The 23,852-nt window shown below is 39.4% G+C and overlaps 3 protein-coding genes across 3 annotated transcripts in view; 1 reads left to right on the forward strand and 2 right to left on the reverse strand.

Annotated features, from left to right (window-relative positions):
* LOC131463649 (UDP-glucuronosyltransferase 2A2-like) overlaps nucleotides 1-7,944 on the forward strand; it is an 8,790-nt gene extending 846 nt beyond the window's left edge. The window contains exons 2-3 of the mRNA XM_058635490.1: nucleotides 3,697-3,770; nucleotides 5,403-7,944. Coding sequence (XP_058491473.1) covers nucleotides 5,417-6,997 — 1,581 coding nt within the window. The 5' untranslated portion in view covers nucleotides 3,697-3,770; nucleotides 5,403-5,416 and the 3' untranslated portion in view covers nucleotides 6,998-7,944. The remainder of the gene's footprint in view (nucleotides 1-3,696; nucleotides 3,771-5,402) is intronic.
* Nucleotides 283-13,252, reverse strand: LOC131463651 (centriolin-like). The gene is made up of 8 exons (XM_058635492.1): nucleotides 12,912-13,252; nucleotides 12,062-12,137; nucleotides 10,580-10,689; nucleotides 9,374-9,504; nucleotides 8,069-8,210; nucleotides 2,166-2,352; nucleotides 1,885-2,078; nucleotides 283-520 (listed from the first exon to the last, which is right to left on the reverse strand). The coding sequence occupies exons 1-8, from the start codon at nucleotides 12,957-12,959 to the stop codon at nucleotides 368-370; spliced, it is 1,041 nt and encodes a 346-aa protein (XP_058491475.1). The 5' UTR covers nucleotides 12,960-13,252; the 3' UTR covers nucleotides 283-367.
* Nucleotides 13,253-14,903: 1,651 nt separating this feature from the next.
* The window catches only part of c5 (complement component 5), a 32,804-nt gene continuing 23,855 nt past the window's right edge, over nucleotides 14,904-23,852 (reverse strand). The window contains exons 21-42 of the mRNA XM_058636271.1: nucleotides 23,605-23,838; nucleotides 23,428-23,488; nucleotides 23,257-23,346; nucleotides 22,946-23,158; nucleotides 22,665-22,740; nucleotides 21,506-21,671; nucleotides 21,282-21,386; nucleotides 20,962-21,133; nucleotides 20,754-20,878; nucleotides 20,595-20,675; nucleotides 20,363-20,515; nucleotides 19,590-19,652; nucleotides 19,408-19,498; nucleotides 19,286-19,325; nucleotides 18,909-19,011; nucleotides 18,648-18,722; nucleotides 17,709-17,814; nucleotides 16,926-17,009; nucleotides 16,637-16,726; nucleotides 16,322-16,414; nucleotides 15,249-15,387; nucleotides 14,904-15,164 (exon numbers count right to left, since the gene is read on the reverse strand). Of these exons, the coding sequence (XP_058492254.1) occupies nucleotides 15,026-15,164; nucleotides 15,249-15,387; nucleotides 16,322-16,414; nucleotides 16,637-16,726; nucleotides 16,926-17,009; nucleotides 17,709-17,814; nucleotides 18,648-18,722; nucleotides 18,909-19,011; nucleotides 19,286-19,325; nucleotides 19,408-19,498; nucleotides 19,590-19,652; nucleotides 20,363-20,515; nucleotides 20,595-20,675; nucleotides 20,754-20,878; nucleotides 20,962-21,133; nucleotides 21,282-21,386; nucleotides 21,506-21,671; nucleotides 22,665-22,740; nucleotides 22,946-23,158; nucleotides 23,257-23,346; nucleotides 23,428-23,488; nucleotides 23,605-23,838 (2,499 nt within the window). The 3' untranslated portion in view covers nucleotides 14,904-15,025. The remainder of the gene's footprint in view (nucleotides 15,165-15,248; nucleotides 15,388-16,321; nucleotides 16,415-16,636; nucleotides 16,727-16,925; nucleotides 17,010-17,708; nucleotides 17,815-18,647; nucleotides 18,723-18,908; nucleotides 19,012-19,285; nucleotides 19,326-19,407; nucleotides 19,499-19,589; nucleotides 19,653-20,362; nucleotides 20,516-20,594; nucleotides 20,676-20,753; nucleotides 20,879-20,961; nucleotides 21,134-21,281; nucleotides 21,387-21,505; nucleotides 21,672-22,664; nucleotides 22,741-22,945; nucleotides 23,159-23,256; nucleotides 23,347-23,427; nucleotides 23,489-23,604; nucleotides 23,839-23,852) is intronic.

A 23,852-nucleotide genomic window follows, 5' to 3' on the forward strand; every position in this document is an offset into this window, starting at 1 on the left:
ACAAGGAGATGTGTATTATTCCTGCAGTAATTTACCAAGGTTTCACCTGTGACACTCATCTGTGCCACGTGAGCACTAAGGTGAAACTACCCCTGATCAGACAACATCGTCTGCTCAGTCCCTGCATCACAGTCCACTGAGAAGATCAATCATCTTCTCACAGTACACAGCCCCCATCTGTATGTCAACATGTGTTATTGTGTGACTATGGGGTTTACAGTCCTTAGTACAGATTTATGTAAGTTGGGCCAACTTTCCAAATAAGGCGTCAGTAGTGCACGAGTCCCAGTACTTTCTCTATGGACCTCAACTTGGTGCTAAAGGGTGAGTGGTTTACAAACCTAGGTTTTCAGTCAGAGAAGGCTGTCTAACTACATGGATGTTCAAAGTATGTTGTCACCTGTGAGCTGCAGTATGGCAGAGGGCTGAGTTTGGTGTCAAGCTTGTAAAAAGTCAGCTCCTGTTCCAGCTCATACAGTCTATGAAAGGCTCTGGTCAACTCAGCCGTCGTCTTCTCCAGCTGAAGACACAGAAGGATTTTTGACAAGGGTGAGACTGCAACAGGAAGTCTTGAGTTACATTACAAATAAACCACACATGGAATAGAATCTGATGATGTCTTAATTGGGGAAACAACACCAAATGGAGTGAATGAAGGAACACCTTAGAACACTGTATAAAACAGCGACTGTTGCAGTGTCCCAATAGTGAAGGCTGCACCTCCAAGTGTGCAGCCAACAGGGCTACTGCACACTTCTAGTTTTGTGTGGCAACAGTTTTATTCTTTGTTTTTATTATTATTTTTGATGAATATGATTTTATGTCACACTGAAGTAAATGGAGATACATCAATACCGGCGTGTGATGTATCCCTCTGTGGCTCTGTCCAATTGGCTTTCATGACATCATGACATCAAGTTCAATGTTTCAACTCAAGCACTGTTACGATCACGACTGAATAGATTTTCACACAAATTGCACTTCTTACATCACCCAGCACAACTGACATGGAATTTGCATCTACTCACCTTTTTGTAAACTCAATGTGTAAAAAAAAAGTTTGCTCCACATTCAGCGTGAACATTAGTCTGGAATCGATGACTTTTGTGTTGCAGTGCAGATGAATGGAAACTGAGACATTCTCTTCCCGATTGGTTCCCGATCAGTCATGACTCGAGCGATTAGTGATGAATCAAAAACATGGCTGACACTTCCTCTCAGTAAAATCCCTACCTCATTGCTGAGTATTTTCTACATCTGAGCAACCTCGTGCAGGGTAGCCAATCCTGTTTACACCTGAATGATCATATGACTTGTTCTAGTCATGGTCAAATAGACAAATATGTACAGCTAAAACTTTTCTTTTTAAATGAAAACATCAGTGTTAGCTGAGCCAGAGTCTGATGGATAAAGCTACCTGTGATCACATGAGAGGGAGCGAGAGAGACAGAGAGACAGAGAGAGAGACAGAGAGAGACAAGAAGACTCAGTGAAAAAACTGAAGCAATACTGAAGTAAAGTAATATAGCAGGAAGGAGAAACAGGAATGTGTCAGGGGTCAAAGGGTCAAATATCTTCTTTTAGGAGAATACATTGGAATGACTTTCCTCACTGGATGTGTGTGGGTGCTTGCACAAACCCTGACCAGTAGTCCTCATGGAGACCAAAACCTGGTCCTAATGAGGCTGAACCTCATTTCTGAGGAACTGGTTAAGCCTAGGCCTAAGATTTGAATTGTCACTAGGTTATGGTTAGGGTTAGGCATGAACCGGTTATAGTTAGGATTATGGAGAATGCTTTATTTAGGCTGTTCAAATGAATGGAAGTCAGTGTTCTGTCTTAGAAGAATAGGTGTGCAAACCTGTGTGTGTGTTTGTGTCCTACCAGTTGACTCTTTGTGTGCAGTTCTTGCTCCAACAGTGTGTGTGCATGCTGTTGCTTTTGTTTCTGAGCTGTCAGTGTTTGGTTTGTTTCCTCCTGCTGGTGGAGTTGAGTGACGGCGGCCTGCTGCTCCAGCTGCAGCCTGCTCAGCTGGGACTGGCTGCTGTCCACCTCCCACTGAAGACGCTCCAACTCCTCTAAGCACAAAAACAGCAACAACAAAAGTACACAATGTTGAGTATCTCTGACCAATCAGCTACTTGTCATAACACAAATGAACTCACCAGTGTTGAAGCGCTGGTAGGCGTGTCCTCTCTCCTCTTGGGAGACTGGCAGGTCATCCAGCCTGTCTAGAGTCCTGAGGTGGTAGAGCAGGAAGAGGCGGGAGTGTGTAAGTGAGGAGGCAGGGTTTCCTATAACAGATAACTCTGATAGGCTCTTCAAAGAACGCAGTCTTGACACCTCGTATAGCTGCACACACACACATGAAAACAAACATCAAGTCTTAAGGTGAGACAAAATATTGATTCATCAATATATTGTTGTCCTGACTCATGAGATAACAGAGCACTCCCCTGTATACGATAACATATGGAATTAGATTTGTGTCAATATTTTCTAACACTTTTTAAGAAGCAAATATAATATCGATTTAATCATTCAAAAATATTGTATTTTATTGTTTGAAAATACACTTCTTTGCGCTCCCTCCAAGCCTGTGGCGACTTCCAGTCAATTGAGCTTTCACTCCAAAATCAGCCAATCAGCAGGCAGCTTCCTAAGGCTCAAACAAAAAACCACAGTGCAAAGAACCAACCAGGGAGTGCAAAGAACAAGTGAATTTTCAAACAATAAAATACAATATTTTTGAATGTTTAAATAAAAATGTTTTGCTTCTTAAAAAGTGTTAAAATATAAGTGTTGTTTGATATGTGAAAAGTGTTGTTTAAAAATATTGACACAAATCTAATTCCATAAGGTATGAGCACTAAAAAGTTGTCCCAAGTACAGAACCCTAACCCTAATCCACGCTAATCCTTATCAAGCCTAAGGCGCATGTTTCACATGCTTCCCTGAATGATCGCCTCTGAATGTCTATTTTGTCTAAAGTTGCATTCAGGGCCCATTTGGGTGCATTCACACCTTAGTATTATCATCTGTCCTGAGTGATCTGATCATACGATGACTCAGGACAGATGATAATACTATACTTAATCTGTCGATTATTTTTCCGATTAATTGATTAATCGGTTTGTCCATAAAATATCAGAAAACCTTAAAAAATGTTGATCGGTGTTCATCAAACCTGGAAATGATGATGTTCTCAAATGTCTTGATTTATCCACAAACTAGAATGTTTACCTTGATTAATCGTTTCAGGTCTAAATACAATGATACATAATGACACATTATTACAAATTTTAATCTGTCACTTATTTACCTTTTTATGAGTGCATAGATCAGTCGCTTTGACAACCGTTAAGGTATGGCAGTGACACAGTCACTATGACCTTTACCACGACTTACTGTTACTGTTATCAATGTAGGTGCAATGATAAGTTTTGCATGAATCTAACTGCCATTACTTCACTTTGACAGTTGTTTTCATGTTTTATTTTGTCTGCTCACCAAATTAGAGGTGCAGGAATAAAAGTCATAAAAATAAACATACACAATTTGTGTACAGAGAGAAAACCCGTCTCTTCACAGATCCACATCTAAACAGTGCAACATGAGAGCCTTTACGTCACTCACCTTATGTAACCCAAAGCTGTCACTGCTGTATAAAAACACCATGTGCTCTTTCCCTCTAAGCCTGTGCTGTGAAGGAGCCTGCGCACACTAACAAGAACAAACAGATCAAACAAGAACCTAAGAAGAACCTCTTGGTAAGTGTTCAATCAAACAATCATGAACCAAAGTTTAAGTGGTGATGAGGCTGGCAGTGTGTTAATCTAGAGCTGATGTTTGTCATGTGACGTTTGTGTGAGTGATTACAGATGTGAACAGATGCAGATGTGAGCTACAGACTCAAAGTCACAAATCCATGGTGTTTTGTTTACAGACTAGCCAAACAATAGCATGCAACAATATGTGCTATTTCACAATCACAGTTATAAAACTGTATTACGTTTAGAAGTTTGGATATGTGGACTTTCAGACAGGTTCACACTTGTTTCTTCATATACAGTGAGAAACAGCACATGTTTAAGACAGAAACACTCTTTTTAACTTTCATGAATCCGTACTTCAAAAATACCTGCACTGTATAGTGTTGCTGCTCTCATGTCTCCAAACAATTATTATTTAAGTAATCTTTAATACAACTCACATACTCTCCACATATGTTTGTTTTTAATGAGTTTTTACCATAAAAATATCACAAAGGTCATCACTGTCCATGGGGTAGTATGTAATTATTTGTAGGGAACTTTAGACCATATTATTACAACACAATGTGAGACATCTCCTATGACCAAGTACATACAAAAATGAACTTGCCATTAAACCCCTTAATAGATACTTGGTGATACCTGTCATTACTGAGAGGCACAAGAACACAATGCTGTAAAACCTGAGAGCTCTTTTTTAACCTCCTGGGATTTTCCACACTATGAAAAGTTATTTCCACATTGTGTAGTTAAGCAATGGGAGTTGTACAAGTATTGGACTGGGAGTGTGTGTTTATGGGTGGTGGGGGTTGGAGTTAAATTGATGAGTGTAGTACTAGTAACAGCAGCAGTAGTAGTTGTAGTGAAAGAGGAAGGGTTTTTTTGCTGCACAGGAAACAGGTTGGAGCTCACCCTCTGTCAGCGTTTGACTATAAAACAAAAAACCTGGTTAAGTGTAAAAGCAGGAAACCACAAGTGTGGCAATTGTAAGCACCGTGGCAATATTATTATTATTATTATTATTTAAAATATATTGTAGATATAGACGTTCTGATGTCTAGACATGTTCATTTATGAAGTTGTCTATTTATGATTTTTTTCCCCTCTGAATTTGATCTATCATGTGAACTATAATGTCAGCAGTGACTATGTGACTGCTATTCTGATCACATGACCATCATGAGGTATTAAACAGCCCAAGGGATGGCCATTTTAATTTTCTGCCCTTATGAAGGCCTTGATGGCTGAATTGTGTTGGCATAATTTTACTGTTGATATGATTCAAAAGCCATAAAATCAATATCAGGCTTATCAACTCATCACCCTCTTGAATGGCTAAGAATTGTCACAAAGCAATATATTTGAAGGTACTGATGGCTACATTGATTTGTATATAAGGTTATCTTGAAGTGGCAGGGTTCAGTTCAGTTATTCTGTTGTGACATTTTTTCAAATCTAAATCCTCTCATCGGAGATCACTGCTCACAGTCAGCCCTAACAAGTCTAAAAATGTGAAGCAGCTAAAACCAGTCAGCACTTGTTTAAAGTTGATGTATACTCTACTACTACTATACTATAAAACCTTCATCATGAAAAAGGACTGCTCTAAGAACCTCACATTTCTTTCAGGGTCTTTTTCAGATATGTTCCAAAAAGCCTTGGTGACACTTGTGGTCCTATTCTGCTCTTCACCCTTGGTAAATGGAGGGAAAGTCCTGGTGTTCCCTGTAGATGGAAGTCATTGGGTGAACATGAAAGTCATCATTGAGGAACTTCACTCAAGAGGGCATGAAATCACAGTGCTTTGTCCAGGAGACACCTGGTATATCAAGCAAGAGTCCCCTTACTACAAGTCCATCATGATAAATTCCTCTGCTGGTTTTGACAAGGACAAGTTTGGGATGTTTGTAACAAAAATGGTTAACATGCGGCGGGAAGGCGCTTCACTTTGGACTCGTTTGTCTCTGGAGTATGAACTAATGAAGTCTTTCCATCAAATGCATAAGACGTTACTTATAATGATGGGGGAGGTTTTTGAGAATGCCAAACTGATGCAGAGCCTCCATGATGCCAATTATGATTTGCTTATGACAGATCCTGCAACTGGAGGAGGGACACTTCTGGCTCACCGTTTGGGCCTCCCACTTGTCTTTAATGTGAGGTGGACTGTTCAGGGTGAGGGGCATGAAGCAATTGCACCATCTCCACGCTCCTATGTTCCATTACCAGGGTCAGAGCTGACTGACAAGATGAATTTTCCCCAGCGGGTGAAGAACATCCTCTACCATTTATTTACACGCTTTCAAATTTGGTATGTCACAGACTCAAGCTATATCTCTTTTGTCCATCATTACTTTGGCAGTGACGTACATTACATGGAGTTGTTCCAAGCGGCAGATATATGGCTGATGAGAAATGATTTTACTCTTGAGTTCCCACGTCCCACAATGCCAAATGTCATTTACATGTCAGGATTTCAGTGTAAACCTGCCAAGCCCTTGTCCAAAGAACTACAGGACTTTGTGCAGAGCTCTGGTGAACATGGCGTCATTATAATGACATTGGGAACCCTGGTGTCAAAACTTCCTGAGGACATCACTGAGGACATTGCAGCTGCTTTTGCCCAACTTCCACAGAAGGTGATCTGGAGGCACACAGGAAAAAGACCGTCCACACTTGGCAACAACACCTTACTCGTGCACTGGCTGCCACAGAATGACCTCCTCGGTCACCCCAAGACTAGAGCATTTGTGGCACATGGAGGCACCAATGGAATACAGGAGGCCATTTATCACGGTGTCCCCCTCATTGGTCTGCCCCTCATGTTTGACCAGTCTGACAATTTCTTCAGGATGAAAGTAAGAGGTGTGGCCAAAGTCCTGGACATTGCAACTGTGAACCAAGATAACTTCCTGGAGGCTCTCAAAGAGGTGCTGTATGAACCAAGCTACCGGGAGAATATGAAAAAGCTGTCCAACCTGCAAAGGGATAAACCCATAAAACCACTGGACCACGCCATTTTCTGGATCGAGTTTGTCATGAGGCACAAGGGAGCATCACATCTTAAGTCAGAGTTTTATAAGATGTCCACCATCCAGTATTACTCAATTGATGTGATGGGATTTCTACTGGCAGTTAGTTTGCTAATGTTTACTGTTTTTATTTCTGTGATAAAGTTTGTGTGGCGCAGAGTGTTTTCTAGAAGCAAAGCCAAAAAGGAATGATAAATGTGCTGCAAGATTTATAAAGCACAACGATAATACTAGCAATCTACTCTATTTTGTTATTTAGAGTCATAACCCAAATAGTCTTACTCAACCATGTCTGAGTGTGTAACTAAATGCAGCCACAAGCGTCGTTCTGCCTGATTTATTTGTGTCTTGTCTGACTTAGCTAGATGAAATAACTTGTAGACATAAACATACAAAGAAAAGCTAATAAGAAAAGATATGTAAGATGTGTATCAGCTCTGTTGCTGATCTTTAATGTCTGATCATCCGCCAGTAGCCTCATTCTAATGATTTGAAGGTGTGTGCACTGTTTTCTGATTTTTAATGATATAAAATTGTTGTACAATTTGGTAATGACATATATGATCTGTGAAGATGTGTTCACATCAAATGCACATTGTTGTTTTTTTTCACATTGCATTATTATGATTTATTTCTGTTTATATGTGTTACTAAAGCAAGTAATTAAATACCACAACTTGCAACTAGTACTGGCTTATGCCAGAACTAAACAACAGCCAACAAATAACAATAGTGTAACTAATATCTTGAATTAAGTGACACACACACACATTTTCAGAAGTTACCAGATGGCAATACTTCCTCTCTCAGTTTCAGGGAAGTCTTATTCACTCTCTTGCTAGCTTGTGTGCACACATAAAGCAATTTACCTCCATTTCTGATATTATATTGGGAAATTCTTCACTCTAATATTTCTTCTGAAGAGAACAATGTAAATCCTGCAACTTTACAGGATTTGTCACACAACATTCACATCAGCCATCAATACCTTTTCATTGATGTTGTGTGTAACCTGATTCATTTTGATTATTTCATATAAAACGTGCTATTCAACTAATGGTGTTGCAGGAATTTAATGTTGATTCTGTATCTGAGCTATAACTGAATTTGAATAAAGACCATTGTGTTTGTGCAGAATATTATGGTGTCACAGTGAATTTAACCTTTGACCTTTTTGGTGTGTTAAAAGTGAGTGAATTTTGTATACAGTTTGTGTGTGTACTGCTGCTAACCCACACACACTGAAAGACAGCTTGTACTCACAGATGTGATGAGGTTGTGTTGTAGGTGTAGACTGGACAGTGACTGCAGTTTCTTCCCCAGCCACATGGGGATGTGGCTGATCCTGTTGTACGACAAGTTCAGGTGCCGCAGATTGGACAAGTGCTCTAGACCCTCAATCTTTCTACACACACATGAACACAGACATACATACATGCTTTAACCTTTAAACATGTTATTCTGAATCAATACATTTTTATCTTATGAAAGTATGCATTGCTTTCACTAATATATCTTAACATGACACATCTTAAATTTCAAATGTGATCTCTGATTGCTGGATTTGTTCTGAATTTGACTCTGACACAGTTTTTAACTTTGGCTCTTTGTGACTGAGTTTGAAACCACTGCTTTAAAGCGACACAATGTAAAATTTCAGCCTTCAAATAATGAAGTGGGTTCAGGACAGTGATAGAATAAGAGGCTGGATAGAGTATAATATTGGTCCAGCTGGCATTCACTTTTGTTCCACACGACCAAATACATACATACACGACCGAAAGGGACCTGGTCCTGTTACTGTTGGAGGAGTAAGTGTTAATAGTTTGCTTGTCATCTGGTGTATCTACACTGTATTACTTTAAAGCAGAAAAGTGGGCTTGATATAATGTAGATGATATAATAATTGCATCATTAGATAGATTGTCCAGCAGAAGGCACTCTAATTGTTAAGAATGTTCAAGAACCCATCAGTGGGACATGTATCCCCTATCAGCTGGTACAATGTGAGGTCCAGGAATATCTGAAATGAAGATGGTATTAAATGGTATGGTATTATTACTAAATTGTAACTGGTTACTCATTGGAAGCAAAGTATCAATAACGTGTCACTATGACTATGACACTATGTGTCATAAAGTGTTACGAACACTTCACTTTAACTTTACTTTAGAGCAATTTGGAATCAGAAAAAGCTAGCGTAGCTCACAAGTATTTTTCCATTCCAAATGTTGACTCCAGCTTTCATGGCAGTCAAGTGTTTGAAGGTTTGGGCTCTCTTTGCTAAATTTGGCAAAAACGCAGTGACTCATGTGATATGTAAAAAATGTGTCAACTAAAACATGAAAAACATAGAAATATAATACTTGATAACCCTGAGGGAGCACAGCATGTGACATTCCTACTGATAAATACTGTAGAGTAAAGGTAACACATGGTTAAATGTAGAGCTTCTTACATAAGAAGAACTAAAGGCCTTTAGTTGAGATGTTAAGCTTAGGTTAAGGGGCTAGGGGATGCATTATGTCTATGAGCGTCCTCACTACAAATGATGTGTGTGTGTCTCACTGGATGTTGTTGTGGGCCAGTTGAAGCTCTCTTAGCTGACTCAGAGCGTTCAGTCTTTCCATCCTCTGGATCGCATTGTGGTTGAGTTTTAAAACCTGCAGATGCTGACAACCATGGAGGTTTTCTATGAACTGCAAAACACACACACACACACACAGACTGATATTTCACTTAAGTCTGCTGAGAATGCAGACAACGATCCCACTACCTACACACAAGCTAAAAACACACTATTTGAGATAATTCCCCTGTGTCAATCCAGGGCATTTTTAAACTTCTTCATATAAAGTATACTAAGTACACATAGTAAATGCTGACTTAATGCACTGCACACCTGTTGCACCCTGAACCTGCATGAACTTGCATGAGACGGGTAACCTCAGTGAAATGTCCATGGAATGTTAGGACTATATTTTGCTTTTAAACAAAATTCATTGTGATAAGCTCACAGACACATGGAGCAGGTCTGCTGCCTCCTCTGATAGTAGGTTTGTGTCAATTACATAAATCCAAACTATAACTCTCCACAACATGAGACACAGGTCCTTCTTTGAAACGGGCCTTTATTGCTTCTTCTCTCCGTCTTATTCACGCCGTGAGAACTGTATATATGAACATAGGACAAGGACAAGGACATAGTACATTAGCAGCACATGAGCATGTAAAATGAAACACAAAAGTTGTCTAAAAGGTGTCTAACTTCAAAAGTTAGACAAATACCTCATTGGCCGCTTGCTGTGAAAAGAGGTTCTTAAAGTCCATAAAGTGTCTGCCTTTATCTCCAGATTAATTAATAAAGTGCATCTCTTGCCACATGCACACCTTGCAATGTATACAGTCCTTCCGATTACGCTGTATTAGTGCAACAACTGGGAAAACATTAGTTCCGGGCATGAAATGAACAGCATTCCCAATTAACAAATTATTTTATCTATCCATCTATTATAGGAGATTTTTAACACATCAATTTTACATTTATCATCATCAAATTAATTATTTATTTATTAACTTATCTAAATTATGATGTAACTTATTAACTCAGATTTATATAACACTTACACAAACAGGGAATTTAAAACACAGACACAAAATAACACATTTGAATTCACTCATGGAAAAAAAAACAGTAGAGGAGCAATTACTCCAATGTGCTGTGACGTCACTGTTTTTCTCATTGGCCTTTAGTGTTCGGTGTTTTGTCCTGACCTTGATGCGTTTGTCTCCCGCTGACGGCGACAGATTCAGAGAACGAACCAACGACAGAGAGGGACAACCTGTTAGCTTCAACAACAACTCCTCTGTGATAAACCTGATACCTGAGAGAGAAGATGGAGAGCAGATGAGTGGATACATCCGATCACTGTTCCATCTTTATTTGAGGGCAAAAAGAGAAAATCACTTTTCAAGAATAATAACTGTCACACGGACAAAACATTGAAGGTTATCTGGAGAATGGTTATCACAGTGTAGTACTATTTCAATTCATTTACCCTTTGTATGCATCATCTGAAACGGTGGATTCACTTAAAATCATTGCTGTCATTGCTTTTCAAGCACTGACCTTTTTAGCAAAAGGAATGCAAAGATTGGTTGCTTGGGCTGGAACTTACAATTTTTTAATAATTGATTTTCTGTCGATGATGTTTATAATTAATCAATAACTTCTTCAGTCAAGTCAGAAAATTGTGAAAAATTGTCTGACCTTTCCCAGACCTCAGATTGTTGCTGCCCCCCCTATCAGTAACTCAATTTGAAATATTTGTATATGTTATCAAAGCCTAACTGGCATAAAAAAAACAAAAAACTTTCCAACATTGCATCAGAAATGGAGGCCAAATGTCGTGACAAATGACTTATTGTGCGACTGACAGAGAGAGAATAGAAATGGGTGAGGTGTGGGTGAAAACTGAGCGAGGAAGTTGTACCACCTGGGAAGCTCTGAAAATGTATTTGGTTAAAACTTGATTCCAGCTGTGTGTCAAAGCCCTGGTATACTTCCATGCACGTGCCACGCATGCATGTCGCATTATTGTGGACGCTGGTATACTTACTATCCACATACCAAACAATCAGAACACGGTTCAGCCCTAAAACAAACCTACACCTACAAAGCAATTAAATTATATTGTATAAAGAAACACATTGAAAGGACATGAATGTGCAGCTGTTTAAGGAGAACAGCCAATAAGAGTGCCGCTCTCTCCCTCTCAGCCCTGTGATTGGTCAGTGTCTCCTGCCACACACTGGATTTTCCCAAGGCTAGAAACAGAAACTAGAGGAAATGCAGTCAAGAATGAAGTCTAGTTCATTCTCAGATCATTTGATGAATGGTTATTACTGCATACAAAAAGCCAAACAAAGTGAAAATGATGGTTCGTACCACTAGATAGTGGACATCTTGTTGGCATGCTTCCACTAGCTCAGTGCAGCACTTCCTGATCATGGGCATTATGCATAATTAACAGTAAAAGATTGCAAACAACAATACACTAAAAGACGTCAAGGATGGGATCTGAGGAATACCTTAACCTGTCCTGGTATAAAATTGAAATGAAATTGAAATCTGAAAGTTATGTTAATGTTTATGATGAAATGTTACAGGCTGCCAGCCAGCTGGACACATGACGACAGGCCAGAGGACAGGGGAAAAAGCTCATTTTATGAAAGACTTTATGGTTCCTTCTCTACCTCCTCTGTTTTCTTGGGTGTGAGCGCCTCCTCCTGCCTCACTCTGCTCCTCCATCTCAGTATCTGGATCAGACAGCTGTACAGAGGAGAGGAAGAAAAGAGAAAAATCTATAAAGATCTAATTCTATAAACTCTTCATATGTTTGAAGTGGAAAATCTTAACTTTTGTATCACTATTATTGTATCATTAGAGATGTTGAGTGTGATCTGCATCATAAAACAACATAACAGCAACTACCTTCAATCACACAAACACAAACTAGCACCACATAATAAGAGATGATCTCCAAATCATCGGCTCACCTACAAATTTAATTATGTATTCAAAAGCAGAATCTATTTATAGATATTCAAGACATTTGACCATAACTTATGGACTTTTAATATTAGTCTTTACAGGGAATATACCAGTATAAATGTGAACTTGTATCAGTTTTTATATTCACACTATATTACAGCCAGATGTGTTAATTACCCAGGTTACTTCTTTTCAAAACATTTTTCCTCTTAATATATCTAGATTTATCACGTCTAGATTTATAATAATAATTATCATCATTATTATTATTATTATTATTTGGCTTTCTCTTTCTCTGTAGTGTAAGTATTACTAATACTATTGTTATTAGTCTGATTTGTTTATGTAAAGCATCAATCCTGTTGTGATTTCAGATTTATGTGTCGTTAATTCCAATTAGACTAGAACAATAATCACGAAACGAAGACCAACAAATTATGAGAGAAAAAGGATTAAAGTTCCATTTGAGCGCAGTTGCTAAGAGTAAGTTGTGTAAGCGGAGAATGAGACATGAAACCAGTGCTGAACAATGAACTGGACTGTTTCACTTACCATGGGAAGCGCGACCGTCGCCATAGAAACCAGAGCACCTTCAACCATCGGTAACTTTAAACCGGTTCAGTTCAGTTCGGCTCCGTTAACCTTCACACCGACCAAGCGGATATCAAAACCGCACGGTGACGGCCCATAACTTTATCTCTGCTAACGTTAGTCAGGCTCGAGTTAGTGAGTTAATCCTCCGTTTCCATGGGAACCCGTCGAAGCGAAACCCGTCGAACACTATCACAAAGACTTGGAGGAAACGCTGCAGACATGTTCGACGAGGGGGCGAAACTAAAATAACACAAATATCGAAGGTTTCCACAACGTTTTCACAGTCTGTTTTCAACCAGCTGCAGCAGGTGAATGGTGCCTAACCCCCTCCCTCCCCACCGTTTAGCTCCTCCCCGAGATTCCTACTGGTTCTTTGAATACAAACATACACATATGTCCTAATTTTGATCAATGCTGCTAACAAACTATGGAAGCCCGTTTCTTCGAAAATAAAACAATTCTTCTAAGTCATAATAATAAGATACTAAGTCATAATAATGAGATACTAAGTCATAATATTGAGATACAATCTAATAATGACATATTAAGTCAAAATAATGAGATACTAAGTCATAATATTGAGATACAATCTAATAATGACATATTAAGTCATAATAATGAGATACTAAGTCATAATAATGAGATACTATCTGATAATGATATATTAAGTCATAATAATGAGATACTATCTAATAATGACATATTAAGTCATAATAATTTGATACTAAGTCATAATAATGAGATACTAAGTCATAATAATGAGATACTATCTGATAATGATATATTAAGTCATACTAATGAGATACTATCTAATAATGACATATTAAGTCATAATAATTTGATACTAAGTCATAATAATGAGATACTATCTAAAAATGAGATACTAAGTCATAATAATGAGATACTATCTAATAATTACATATTAAGTCATAATAATGAGATACTAAGTCATAAGAATGAGATACTAAGTCATAAGAATGAGATACTATCTAATAATGACATATTAAGTCATAATAATGAGATACTAAGTCATAAGAATGAGATACTATCTAATAATGACATATTAAGTCATAATAATGAGATAACAAAGTCATAATAATGAGATACTAAGTCATAATAATGAGATACTAAGTCATAAGAATGAGATACTATCTAATAATGACATATTAAGTCATAATAATGAGATACTAAGTCATAAGAATGAGATACTAAGTCATAATAATGAGATACTAAGTCATAAGAATGAGATACTATCTAATAATGACATATTAAGTCATAATAATGAGATAACAAAGTCATAATAATGAGATACTATCTAATAATGACATATTAAGTCACAATAATGAGATACTAAGTCATAAGAATGACATTCTTTCTCATATTTAAGAGATTTGACAGTTTGCCAGTCCACCATTCATTACATTCAGTACTCTGTGTGTCTTTCACACACAGAGTACTAGTCTTAACCACTGAGCCACTCCACCCACATTCACTCTACCTCTCACACCTATATGGTTAATTTGGAGTGTCCAATTTACCTAATGTTTTTGGACTGTGGGAGGAAGCCTGATGGGAAATCTTTTATTTTAATAATGGATTTCATTTTTAGATTGTCTCACTCTGATCAGTGATGTCTCAATAGTCAGACAATCATGTCATGCATAGTTCAAAAATGTCTGCATCCTGTGATCTGGGGCTATGATCATATGGAAGTGAAGTCTTTATTTCATCTCAATGAAGTGTAGTAATGCATTTACATTAGAGAAGGAATCTACAGCATTTTTAAGATAACCGTTCATTCCTTGTCTTATTATTCCGTGAAACGTTTACTGATTTATTTAACAAAAAAGCTCATCCATTACTTTCTAATTTAACTATATTTAACTAATTAATTTTTTCAAGAGAAATACATGAGATGGTCCCCATAAAAAAGAGTCAGGTATCAATGACCACAGTGAAATTGCTTTATTAAAATGTTTGCAAATTGCATCATCAGGATGAACAGCATCACTTCCTATTGTGTCATCTGAGTGTTACACTGAAAAGGGCAATTTAAGTACTTTTCTGAAGATTTATGATGAGTTGGGGCAGCTGGATAACTGCAGCTCCAGAGCAAAGTCCTCCAGCAGTGTGTAGTCCGAACATACAGAAGTACCACAGTCCTTCGTCCACAGCTCCACCACAGCCTCCGAGTCCAAAGGAAGACGATACCTGAGGTACACAAGAGACGCTGCAGGTCAGCGTCCCATCCGACTGGAACACTTACAGGTGAGAGAGTGGTAGAGAGACACTGACCTGAAGCCATGGCTGAGTGTGACCTCTGACCCACTGGCTCCCATCACCAGGTATTGGTGGTCATTCTTGATGTCCACAGCACTGCAGGTGGCCTTTTTTATCAGCTCCACTTCTGCACCTGAACTCACCGCTTCAAAGTCTATGAAAGGAACACAGCAGCATTACAGTGACCTCTGACAAAGGCTCATAATGACAAGGCATGAAAAGCTTGAGGCCTAAGTCCAGTGTGTAACATTTTGGTGAAATTATTATTTTTTTTTATTTCGTTGTTTTTCATTAACCTATAATGTGCCTTTAAAAAAAGGAAGTATTTATTTATATCAGGAGTTGGGTCAGCTCTACAGAGGATGTCAGTCTGAACCTCCATGTTTTTTACAATAGTCCACAATGGACAAACTAAACAGCTTTAGAGTTTTGTTTCTAACTGAGGGTGACATAGTTTCTCCCACACACTTGGAAGGGAATTGTCAGGTGAGGGATATTCAGCTGCAACATGCAATTTCATCACTGTTGCTAAATTTGACACACTGTGCCTTTAAGCTTCTTTCAGAGCTGCACTGATTTTCCTGAAATTGTCCGGAGTTGTAGTATGTGAGGATGCAAGGATGTGAGGATACCTCTGGACTTTTCTGGAATTTCTGTCACCTGACAAATGTCTGTATTCAGACATTCTCTGAACATGTCTGACCCAGATAATCTGCATTTGTCACACATGAACAAAAGGCTGTATTTAAATTTGAACTCCAGAACATCTCTGGAGTTCAAGCCGGAAAACGCCTTTAGTCAGCAGAAATGAGAAGTTTTAAGATCCTCTTTAAAAACTGTAGTTAAATAAATTGAACACTAACAACACATTTAGTTTGTCAGTAGTTTCATTTGTGTCTTAACTACTAATGCATAAACAGAAAATGTGTGGGCGGCTGCTTCCAACTTTGGAAGTTTGATGTTTGATATAGGAACAAGTTGCCTGGGCCCCCAAACTCCTTTGAAAAACAGCCATTAAGAACATATTGAGGTGACTAAAAGTTTTTCGCTGTGGTTGAGCAGTCTGAAAGCTTCACACAGTGTCTCACCTTTATCATTGTTCTTCAGCACTTCAACTACGGTGCCTGTATAGATCATAAAGTCTCCCTCTGCTGCTGAGGACGTCACCTTCATCCTGTAGGCTACAGGAGCACAAACCAGCACAAACAACACATTTCTTACTGTGGTCTTCAGCCAGGTTATAATACTAATTATCATTTATTTTATTTATAAAGCACTTGACCAGGAAAACTGTTGAATCGTATATAAACTTATGAGTGCAATCACTTTGTCGACACATTTGAATTTGTTTACAAATGAATTTTGTCAAAGTTCAGCTGATAAACTCTGATGATGGTCGTCACCGTATCGGATGTGAGGTCGGCAGGTCTCCTCAAAACGTTTGGCTACTGTCAGTGTCGGGTCGACTTCTCCTCTGTAGGCAGCACAGGCAGCTACGTCACAGGGACACAATGCACATCATATCATTATAATAAAAATGTTTAACATGTTCAACATGTGAAAAAAGCTATGAGTGAATCCAAAACATACAACAGTATAGGAAATAACCTGAAAACACATTTTTCTTAAGAAAGTTTGCTTATTGTAAATATCATTGCTCCTTGATTGTTTGTCTTTGTAGAGTCTTGTTACCTCTCATGCACTGACATTCTTCGCCCACACAGAGGCGCTGCAGCTTCTGTTCCTCAAAAGAGAAGTGTTTGGTGCAAATGCTGCCTGTGGGATAAAAACAATTATTTATTTTACTTTTAAATCATATTTAGAGTGAATTTGATAAGATGTAAATGTTTTAATAGTTCTCTGCACTGATGGCTGTTCAAAAAATAATCTAAGTATAATTCTCTCATTATATATACATATAATAACTCATTATTATGAATTAGTTTTGTGGCTTAGATACTTTAATATTATCATGTTTTTTTTATAAATAAATATACATTAGATGCAATATTAAAACCATCAACTAATGATACACACAAAAAAGGTCTGAAAAGTGAAACTAAAGTGAAATGTCTTAAACTGTTGGCCATTAGGCAGGTTGACTCCACTGTGGTATGTAAGTCAGTGTCTTTATAACAACACTAAGCGTTTCCTGTGGCGTTTATGTGTAGTTCCAAGTCTTTTTCAAAACAGCATGCTGCCCATTTTCTAAAATATGGTCCCATTTGAGGACACGTTTGGTGAGCGTGTGATTGACAGCAGATATCTTTCACTTTGACCTGCGAGTCCTTGAGCTATCAGCAAGAGCAAATATGATCTCTTCTGATTTTTCAAAAATAAAACAACCAAATGCTGAATTAGAGACTCCATTAGAGACAGCTCACAAACCAGTGGCTGATGTCAAAGGTGGGTTTCCACCCACATTTGATAAGGACTGCAAGTCTCTGCATGAACTGCAAAGTTCTGTTCTCTCACCTTTGTCCTGAGGCTCATAGATGCTGAACAGGGACTCGCTTGCTCCGCTCACCCTGAACCTGGTATTGACCCGAAAACCGATGCACACATAGATATCAGAGGGAACCTACATATGTTACAAAAACACAAAAGAGGAAATAGTCAAATTCATCATGTTTTCTTGCTGCTATAGCTGCAGTGTTAGCAACATGGCTAATGTCAGAAGACACAACTGAATGTAGAAACCCTGATTAAAGAGCTATAACCTCTGTTATAACCATTTATAACATGGCAACAAAAGCCCTAAGTAAGCAATAAGTAACTGTTGATGCAAATAGTAGTGACTTAAACTTAAAAGCTCAATAAAATCAATGCCAGCCTATTTGTGACATGTTAAGAATGTTTGCCTCTTTATGTTGCCATTAGACAGCCTTTTCCAACAGGAAACCTTTGTGTTACTGTAAACGGCTTACTCTCCACACAAAAGGTAATAGAAAACAATATTACATCACAGGAGTTGTTGATCCACTGCTGCCTCCATCAGTGGGTTGTTTATATGTGTTACTTTGTGCATTTGGTGTTTCAGATTTACCAAACAAGGCAGATTTTCTCTATGGACTTTGGTGAGGGAGAGTGAGTAATTTTGCTGGTGGTGAAAATATGCATATTATTGCATACATTTTTTAATAGTTGAGCCCTTTGTTAAGTCGCTGAAACTGTTTTCCTGATGTCACCGCTGATGTCTTCCAGCAGTGACATCAGGAAAACAGATTTCACTTTTCAGTGAAAGTGGTGACTTTGTGTCAACATGTCATGCAACTGAGCTTAAAAAACAAAAAGAATGATCCTTTTAAGATACCATATGACCAGTTTCATTCTGGACTAATGATGCTTCTGATCAGATTTCCCTGTGTGGGCCAGGTGTTGCTAATGATGTGTGGTGGTGTTCCTGTGACTCACAGTGTCCATCTGAACAACCACAGTGCTTCCCTGCAGCTCGTAGTGGGAGACAATCGGTTCTGCTCCCTCTTTGAACTGCAAAACATCATCCAGGTGATTTTACTGTTCGAAACACGAGTCAGAAACCTGAGAGTAATGTCACAACTTTCAATCAATGTGAAAACATCCATGAAAGTGTCACTTGACCTAAGACTTGAGTGTCTGCTATGACTGTCTGTGTTTTTACTTGCTGATGAGGATGTACTGATGCGTAGAGTTCACCTGTTTCAGGTCCTCCAGGGACGCCTCCACACCTGTTGGCATCTGGATCTTTATCACAGTCAGACTGGACTCTGTGTAGACCTCATTTGGGGGCGGTTTATATCTGTAACACACCAATTTCTACAGACTCCGCAGCAGCTTGAACACACATGCATTTTACTAAAATTAAAAATGAATAAATAAATTAAATCAACCAGAAAGAAAGATGAAAGGGCAGAGAGAGAGAGAGAGAGTGAGGGAATGGAAGAGTGAAGTATATGTTATATCTTTTCTTAAAATACAGAAGCAGACTACAATCTGTTGCCTATATTAGCAGCATGTAGTATTCATTTGTTAAAGGCCATCATCAAGGTTTTGTTTGGATTAAGTTGTCTTACTTTGCACAGGTGACCAGGTAAGAAGCACGCATACTGGGATCTGAGGAGGGGAAGAACATGACCTGGTAATTGACTGACACGTGGAGGCACAGGTAAAAAGACAAATGTACACAGACGCTCACTTCTGGAGTTGTCAGGGCCAAGCATTTCTATGGTGGTGTCAAAGTTACAGTTCTGCGTGGAAGATCTGGTTTCATAATAAACTGTCTTCAGCTGGAAACACAGTCAGAAAGTTCAAGAAATACATGTAAAGATTCAGAAAGGTTAAATGTCCGGTCAGGGAACAGAATTAAACCACACCCACCTTCACATTCGACACACCTCTCCCATAACCAGTGGACACAATGATGTCATCATTCTTTGTGACCTAAAAGGTAAAGAAGCATATGGGCAACAGTCCGACCTGTCTCAACATATTACTTTAAACATGAGGTCAGTGATTTTTCTTCTGTTTTTGACATTGCATTTAATGTAGTGTGTATGGGATGTAGTGTGTTGATGAGGAGCTCAGTCTCTTCATAAGCATCAAACATGAAGGGACTTTTTGTATCATTACTTTTGTGAGCTTTTGTGTTTGAGTAAAGCAAATAATCACAACTCAAAACTATTCTACCTTTCTCTGTCTTATGGTGCAAACACATCAAGTGCAATGACAACCTTTCATATGATGACATTGCATACAAAGACATGAGTCGAAGCATATTATGTGTTGGTTATGCCTCGTCTCGTAAATCCTGGAAAATTTACATCACATGCCTCAGTTGCTTGAGTTGAAATATTTGAACTCAAACAAAAAACCTCTTGTAATGTGAGGTTGTGTAAGCCAATTATCTTTTCCTGATCTTGTATCTGTAGCTGTCTGTCTGCAGCAACTGAGCCTGGGCAACAAGATGCAGCAAGGATTTTGAACAACATGTTAACGTGTGAAAATGTGTGTGTGTCACTTTATTCAAACTTTCTGTTGATCAGCTCTAGCATTAGGCCCAGATGAGAAGTTGTGGGTTATGCTTGTGGTAGTCGCACAAGTAAACACAAATGATCAAACTACCTGTCCCTCTGTGTTGGACTCTGTCTCACCTGGATAGGCGTGATCACAGGTACGCTCTGGCTGAGCTTGACTTGTTGAAGCGATCCCTTCCTGCTGTAGCGGATGTTGATGTCCTGACTGAGGACAGCTCGAGGGACAAGTCGGCTATACTCTGTCAAAGCCTCCAGAGTCAGGACTGTGTCCTGAGAGAGGACAGAGGTCAGCAGAGGAAAGGAAAAACTATGTGTCTGTGTGTGTGTGTGTGTGTGTGTGTGTGTATACCTGTACAGAGTAGAAACCCTTTCCGTAGTGCTCATCCTGGCTCAGCCAGGACAGGATGGGGTTAGCATAGGGGATTCTCCCCTTCAAAATAAAACACTTGTCTTATTAAAATATCATAACTTGAGGACATGAGCAAAATAACAGCGCATCGGGCAGCACCTTTAGCAGCATAATCAGCAACACGTACGCTGTTGTCTCCACTGTCACACCACTGGACTGATCAGGATTCAGCCAATCAGTTGCCACATTGGACTCCTGCCAGTACCTGAGCACAGCAGGGTGACCTGTACATACATTTGATTTTAATTAAAGTTCCCTGATAGCCACAATGTTTCTGTCAGTGTGTCACTCACACACACACACACACCTTTCTGTCGAGCCACGTTCTCCAGGTTGGTGAGCAACTGAGAGACCATCATGCTATTGGGGTCATGAAGAGTCAGAGCATAGGTTGCTACCGCACGCACATACACACTCTTGACACCTAGGGCATGCTGGGAAATGTACTTTGATGCAGATCTCATGCTGTCATCGTGGAACTTTGGAAAAAGACAAAACAAAATGTGAAAAGTTGAGGAAAGAAAAACATCCTGATCTTACTGAGGGAGCACATATTAAATGTAATGTATTTTCTTGGTGTGAATGGTGTAGATCAACCACAAAGACAAAAAGGGGAGTTTTTTTTACTCGGAGATTCAGGATTGGGTCTCTGATGCTCGTGGCTCTGCACAAGGCGATCAACACGAAGGATGTTAAATACACTGACTTGTCAACTGCATCAGTGCCCGCAGCCTGCAACCAATCAGAAAGAACACAATATCACTTCTATCACAAAGGTCAAAGAGGGAGATTTTTATGACATGATCAAATATGTCAATGAAGTAGAGGAATACTGTAAGTGTCCCACTGACCATGATTTTGTTGGGTCGGTAGGAGGATGTGTCAGAGAAGGATCCATCGCCCTGCTGAGCACTGCGGATCAACCATGCTACAGAGTATGACAGAGTCTGATGGTCCACAGAGATGATCTGATCCAGAGCCACCAGGGACAGCATCTTCACCACCAAAGCAGTAAGCCTGAGAGATGGTGCAGAGAGAAAAGACTTCAAAGATCTTATAATACCTTAAACTCTTTGTCAACTGCTTTATCTGCACATGAGGGTTGCGGTGAAGCCAGAACCAATCCCAGTTGACATAGGGTTAAAGGGGGGGTACACACTGGACAGGTCGCAGCCTATTACAAGGCCAACACAAATAGAGCATTCTCTCTCACATTCACATGCGAGCGTTAGCGTCCAACTAACATAATCACCAAATGTTATGTTTTTAGACTGTAGAAAGAAGCCAGTACCTGTACAGAACCCACGCACATGGGGAGGACATGTAAGCTCCACACTGAGCCCTTGGTCGAACCTGGATTCGAACTTGCCGTGGGGCAGAAGTGTCTAAGATAGTCTGTATCAATTTCATCACGAATTGGCTTTTGCAAAAGTTCTGCCAAATGTTTTATATCTCAAAGCAGATATTCCAGCATCTTCTCTCTGCCTGTTGATGTTGAGTGAAATAAAATGTACTGATATTTTCCTCCTTGCATTGACTTTTAATTTCATCTCACAAAACGTTTTCTGTCACGTTTGGTGTATATGCACTGTTAGAGGGAGCCTCAGTCTTTATTATATCATTTTTGTGTTTTAAGTATGTATCTCAGACAGAAGTTTTTCTATCAATGACTCAGTAAAATGTGGCAGTCATAGTACCTGGTACCAGGTACTATGCTAGTGGAAATACTTAAACCGTGGCGTGGTGAGCCGGTGGAAATGCGCCAATAAATATATGATGACTTCGTTGTAGGTCTGAGGGTTAAGTGAGCAACAGGTAACTTTTGTGTCCCGAGCAAATCAAGTGGTCACTTTTAAGTGTTTTGAACCCACGGTTACACTTATAGGGAATCAATATAAATGCAGATGGGGTCATTTTTGTATCACTATTACACTGTGTAAACACTTGTATCATTAAAATGAAACATTTATGCTTAAATGTTTCAAATTGAAGACGGGTGAGTGTTCTCACCAGGTGCTGGGTTTTTGCTTCATCCACATGCTGTAACTGGAGTCTCCATGTCTGAAGGAGGTGATACTGACCAGACCTGCAGACACACACACACACACACACACAAACACACACCAGTTAATGCCTAGCCCTAACCTTAACCTAAACACAATTCTTAATATTAATCCTAAACTTTAAATTCTTAACTAGGTAATAACCAATACAAGTACACATGTACACAGAGGAAATAAACACCACACTAAACTTTGAAACTTTTTTTTACTATCTTCAGCAATCCTCACCCTCTCTGATCATCTGTTTCAGAGCAGCTGAGTTACTGTTGATGTCTGCACCCAGGACATCCCATTTCCCCGCTGTCTCTAAGTATCGATATACATGGATGAGAGTGAGAAGTCCTCCTAGCTCTGCCTCTGCTGACCCTGCTGGCAGGTTGACAAGCTGTCTGAGGCCTTCTGGTTTGTGCACCACAGACAAAAAGTCACCTAGAACTTCACCTGGAAAATAGACAAACATAGGGGAATAAAACAACATCTCTGAGCTTCTGTGTTCTGTTTTATATTACATGTCCATGTCCAACTACAGTATATATTACCATTGATGGTGAGCAGCCTCTCCACAGGTGAGTTTGGGATCATGTTGGTTGACAGCTTGTTCTTCAGTGTCACTATCCTCTTCTCTGAACCTACAATAGTACAAAGACGTAGAACATCAGCTAACATCTGCAGAGTAAAGCAATGTCTGCAGAGCTGCAGATCAAACCTACCATAGATTCCCTGAGGGTCAAGTCTCCCTCCTGAGTACTCCTCTGTCATCACCCCTTCAGGCTGGAAACACAACCATGAGAGCCAATTTGACTACTTTTGTAACATCTCACTGTAACAACTTGTCAAAGTGAATTCCAACCATCCCTCTATGATACGATGATGTATGATGTACCAACCACCACTCGCAGTTTCTTTTCCAGGATGTCTCTGTTTCCTTGGCGTGTCTTCAGTGTGAAAGTCAGGGTGTGTTCCCCTGGCTCCAGGCCCAGCAGGGTGAAGGACACACTACCAATGCCCCCTGGAGGCAGTTTGCTCCAGCTGCAAGGTGTGGAGCGCAGACCCGCTGCCCCAGAGGTTTCCTGGGAGTGGAGCAGGCATAGCTGTGGGCCAGCCGTCAGTGTCACACAGTACTGAGGACAAGATG

The sequence above is a fragment of the Solea solea genome, chromosome 8, assembly GCF_958295425.1.
Source record: "Solea solea chromosome 8, fSolSol10.1, whole genome shotgun sequence".
NCBI lineage: Eukaryota > Metazoa > Chordata > Actinopteri > Pleuronectiformes > Soleidae > Solea > Solea solea.

What these genes read in the sequence shown, in the direction of transcription:
- LOC131463651 (XM_058635492.1), bottom strand. Translation starts at nt 12,959, where the DNA reads ATGGTTGAAGGTGCTCTGGTTTCTATGGCGACGGTCGCGCTTCCCATG. An exon ending in CACCCAAGAAAACAGAGGAG is followed by an intron (nt 10,690 to 12,061) that starts GTAGAGAAGGAA and finishes CTTCTCTCTCAG; the next exon opens with GTATCAGGTTTATCACAGAG. An exon ending in TGCACACAAAGAGTCAACTG is followed by an intron (nt 521 to 1,884) that starts GTAGGACACAAA and finishes CTGTGTCTTCAG; the next exon opens with CTGGAGAAGACGACGGCTGA.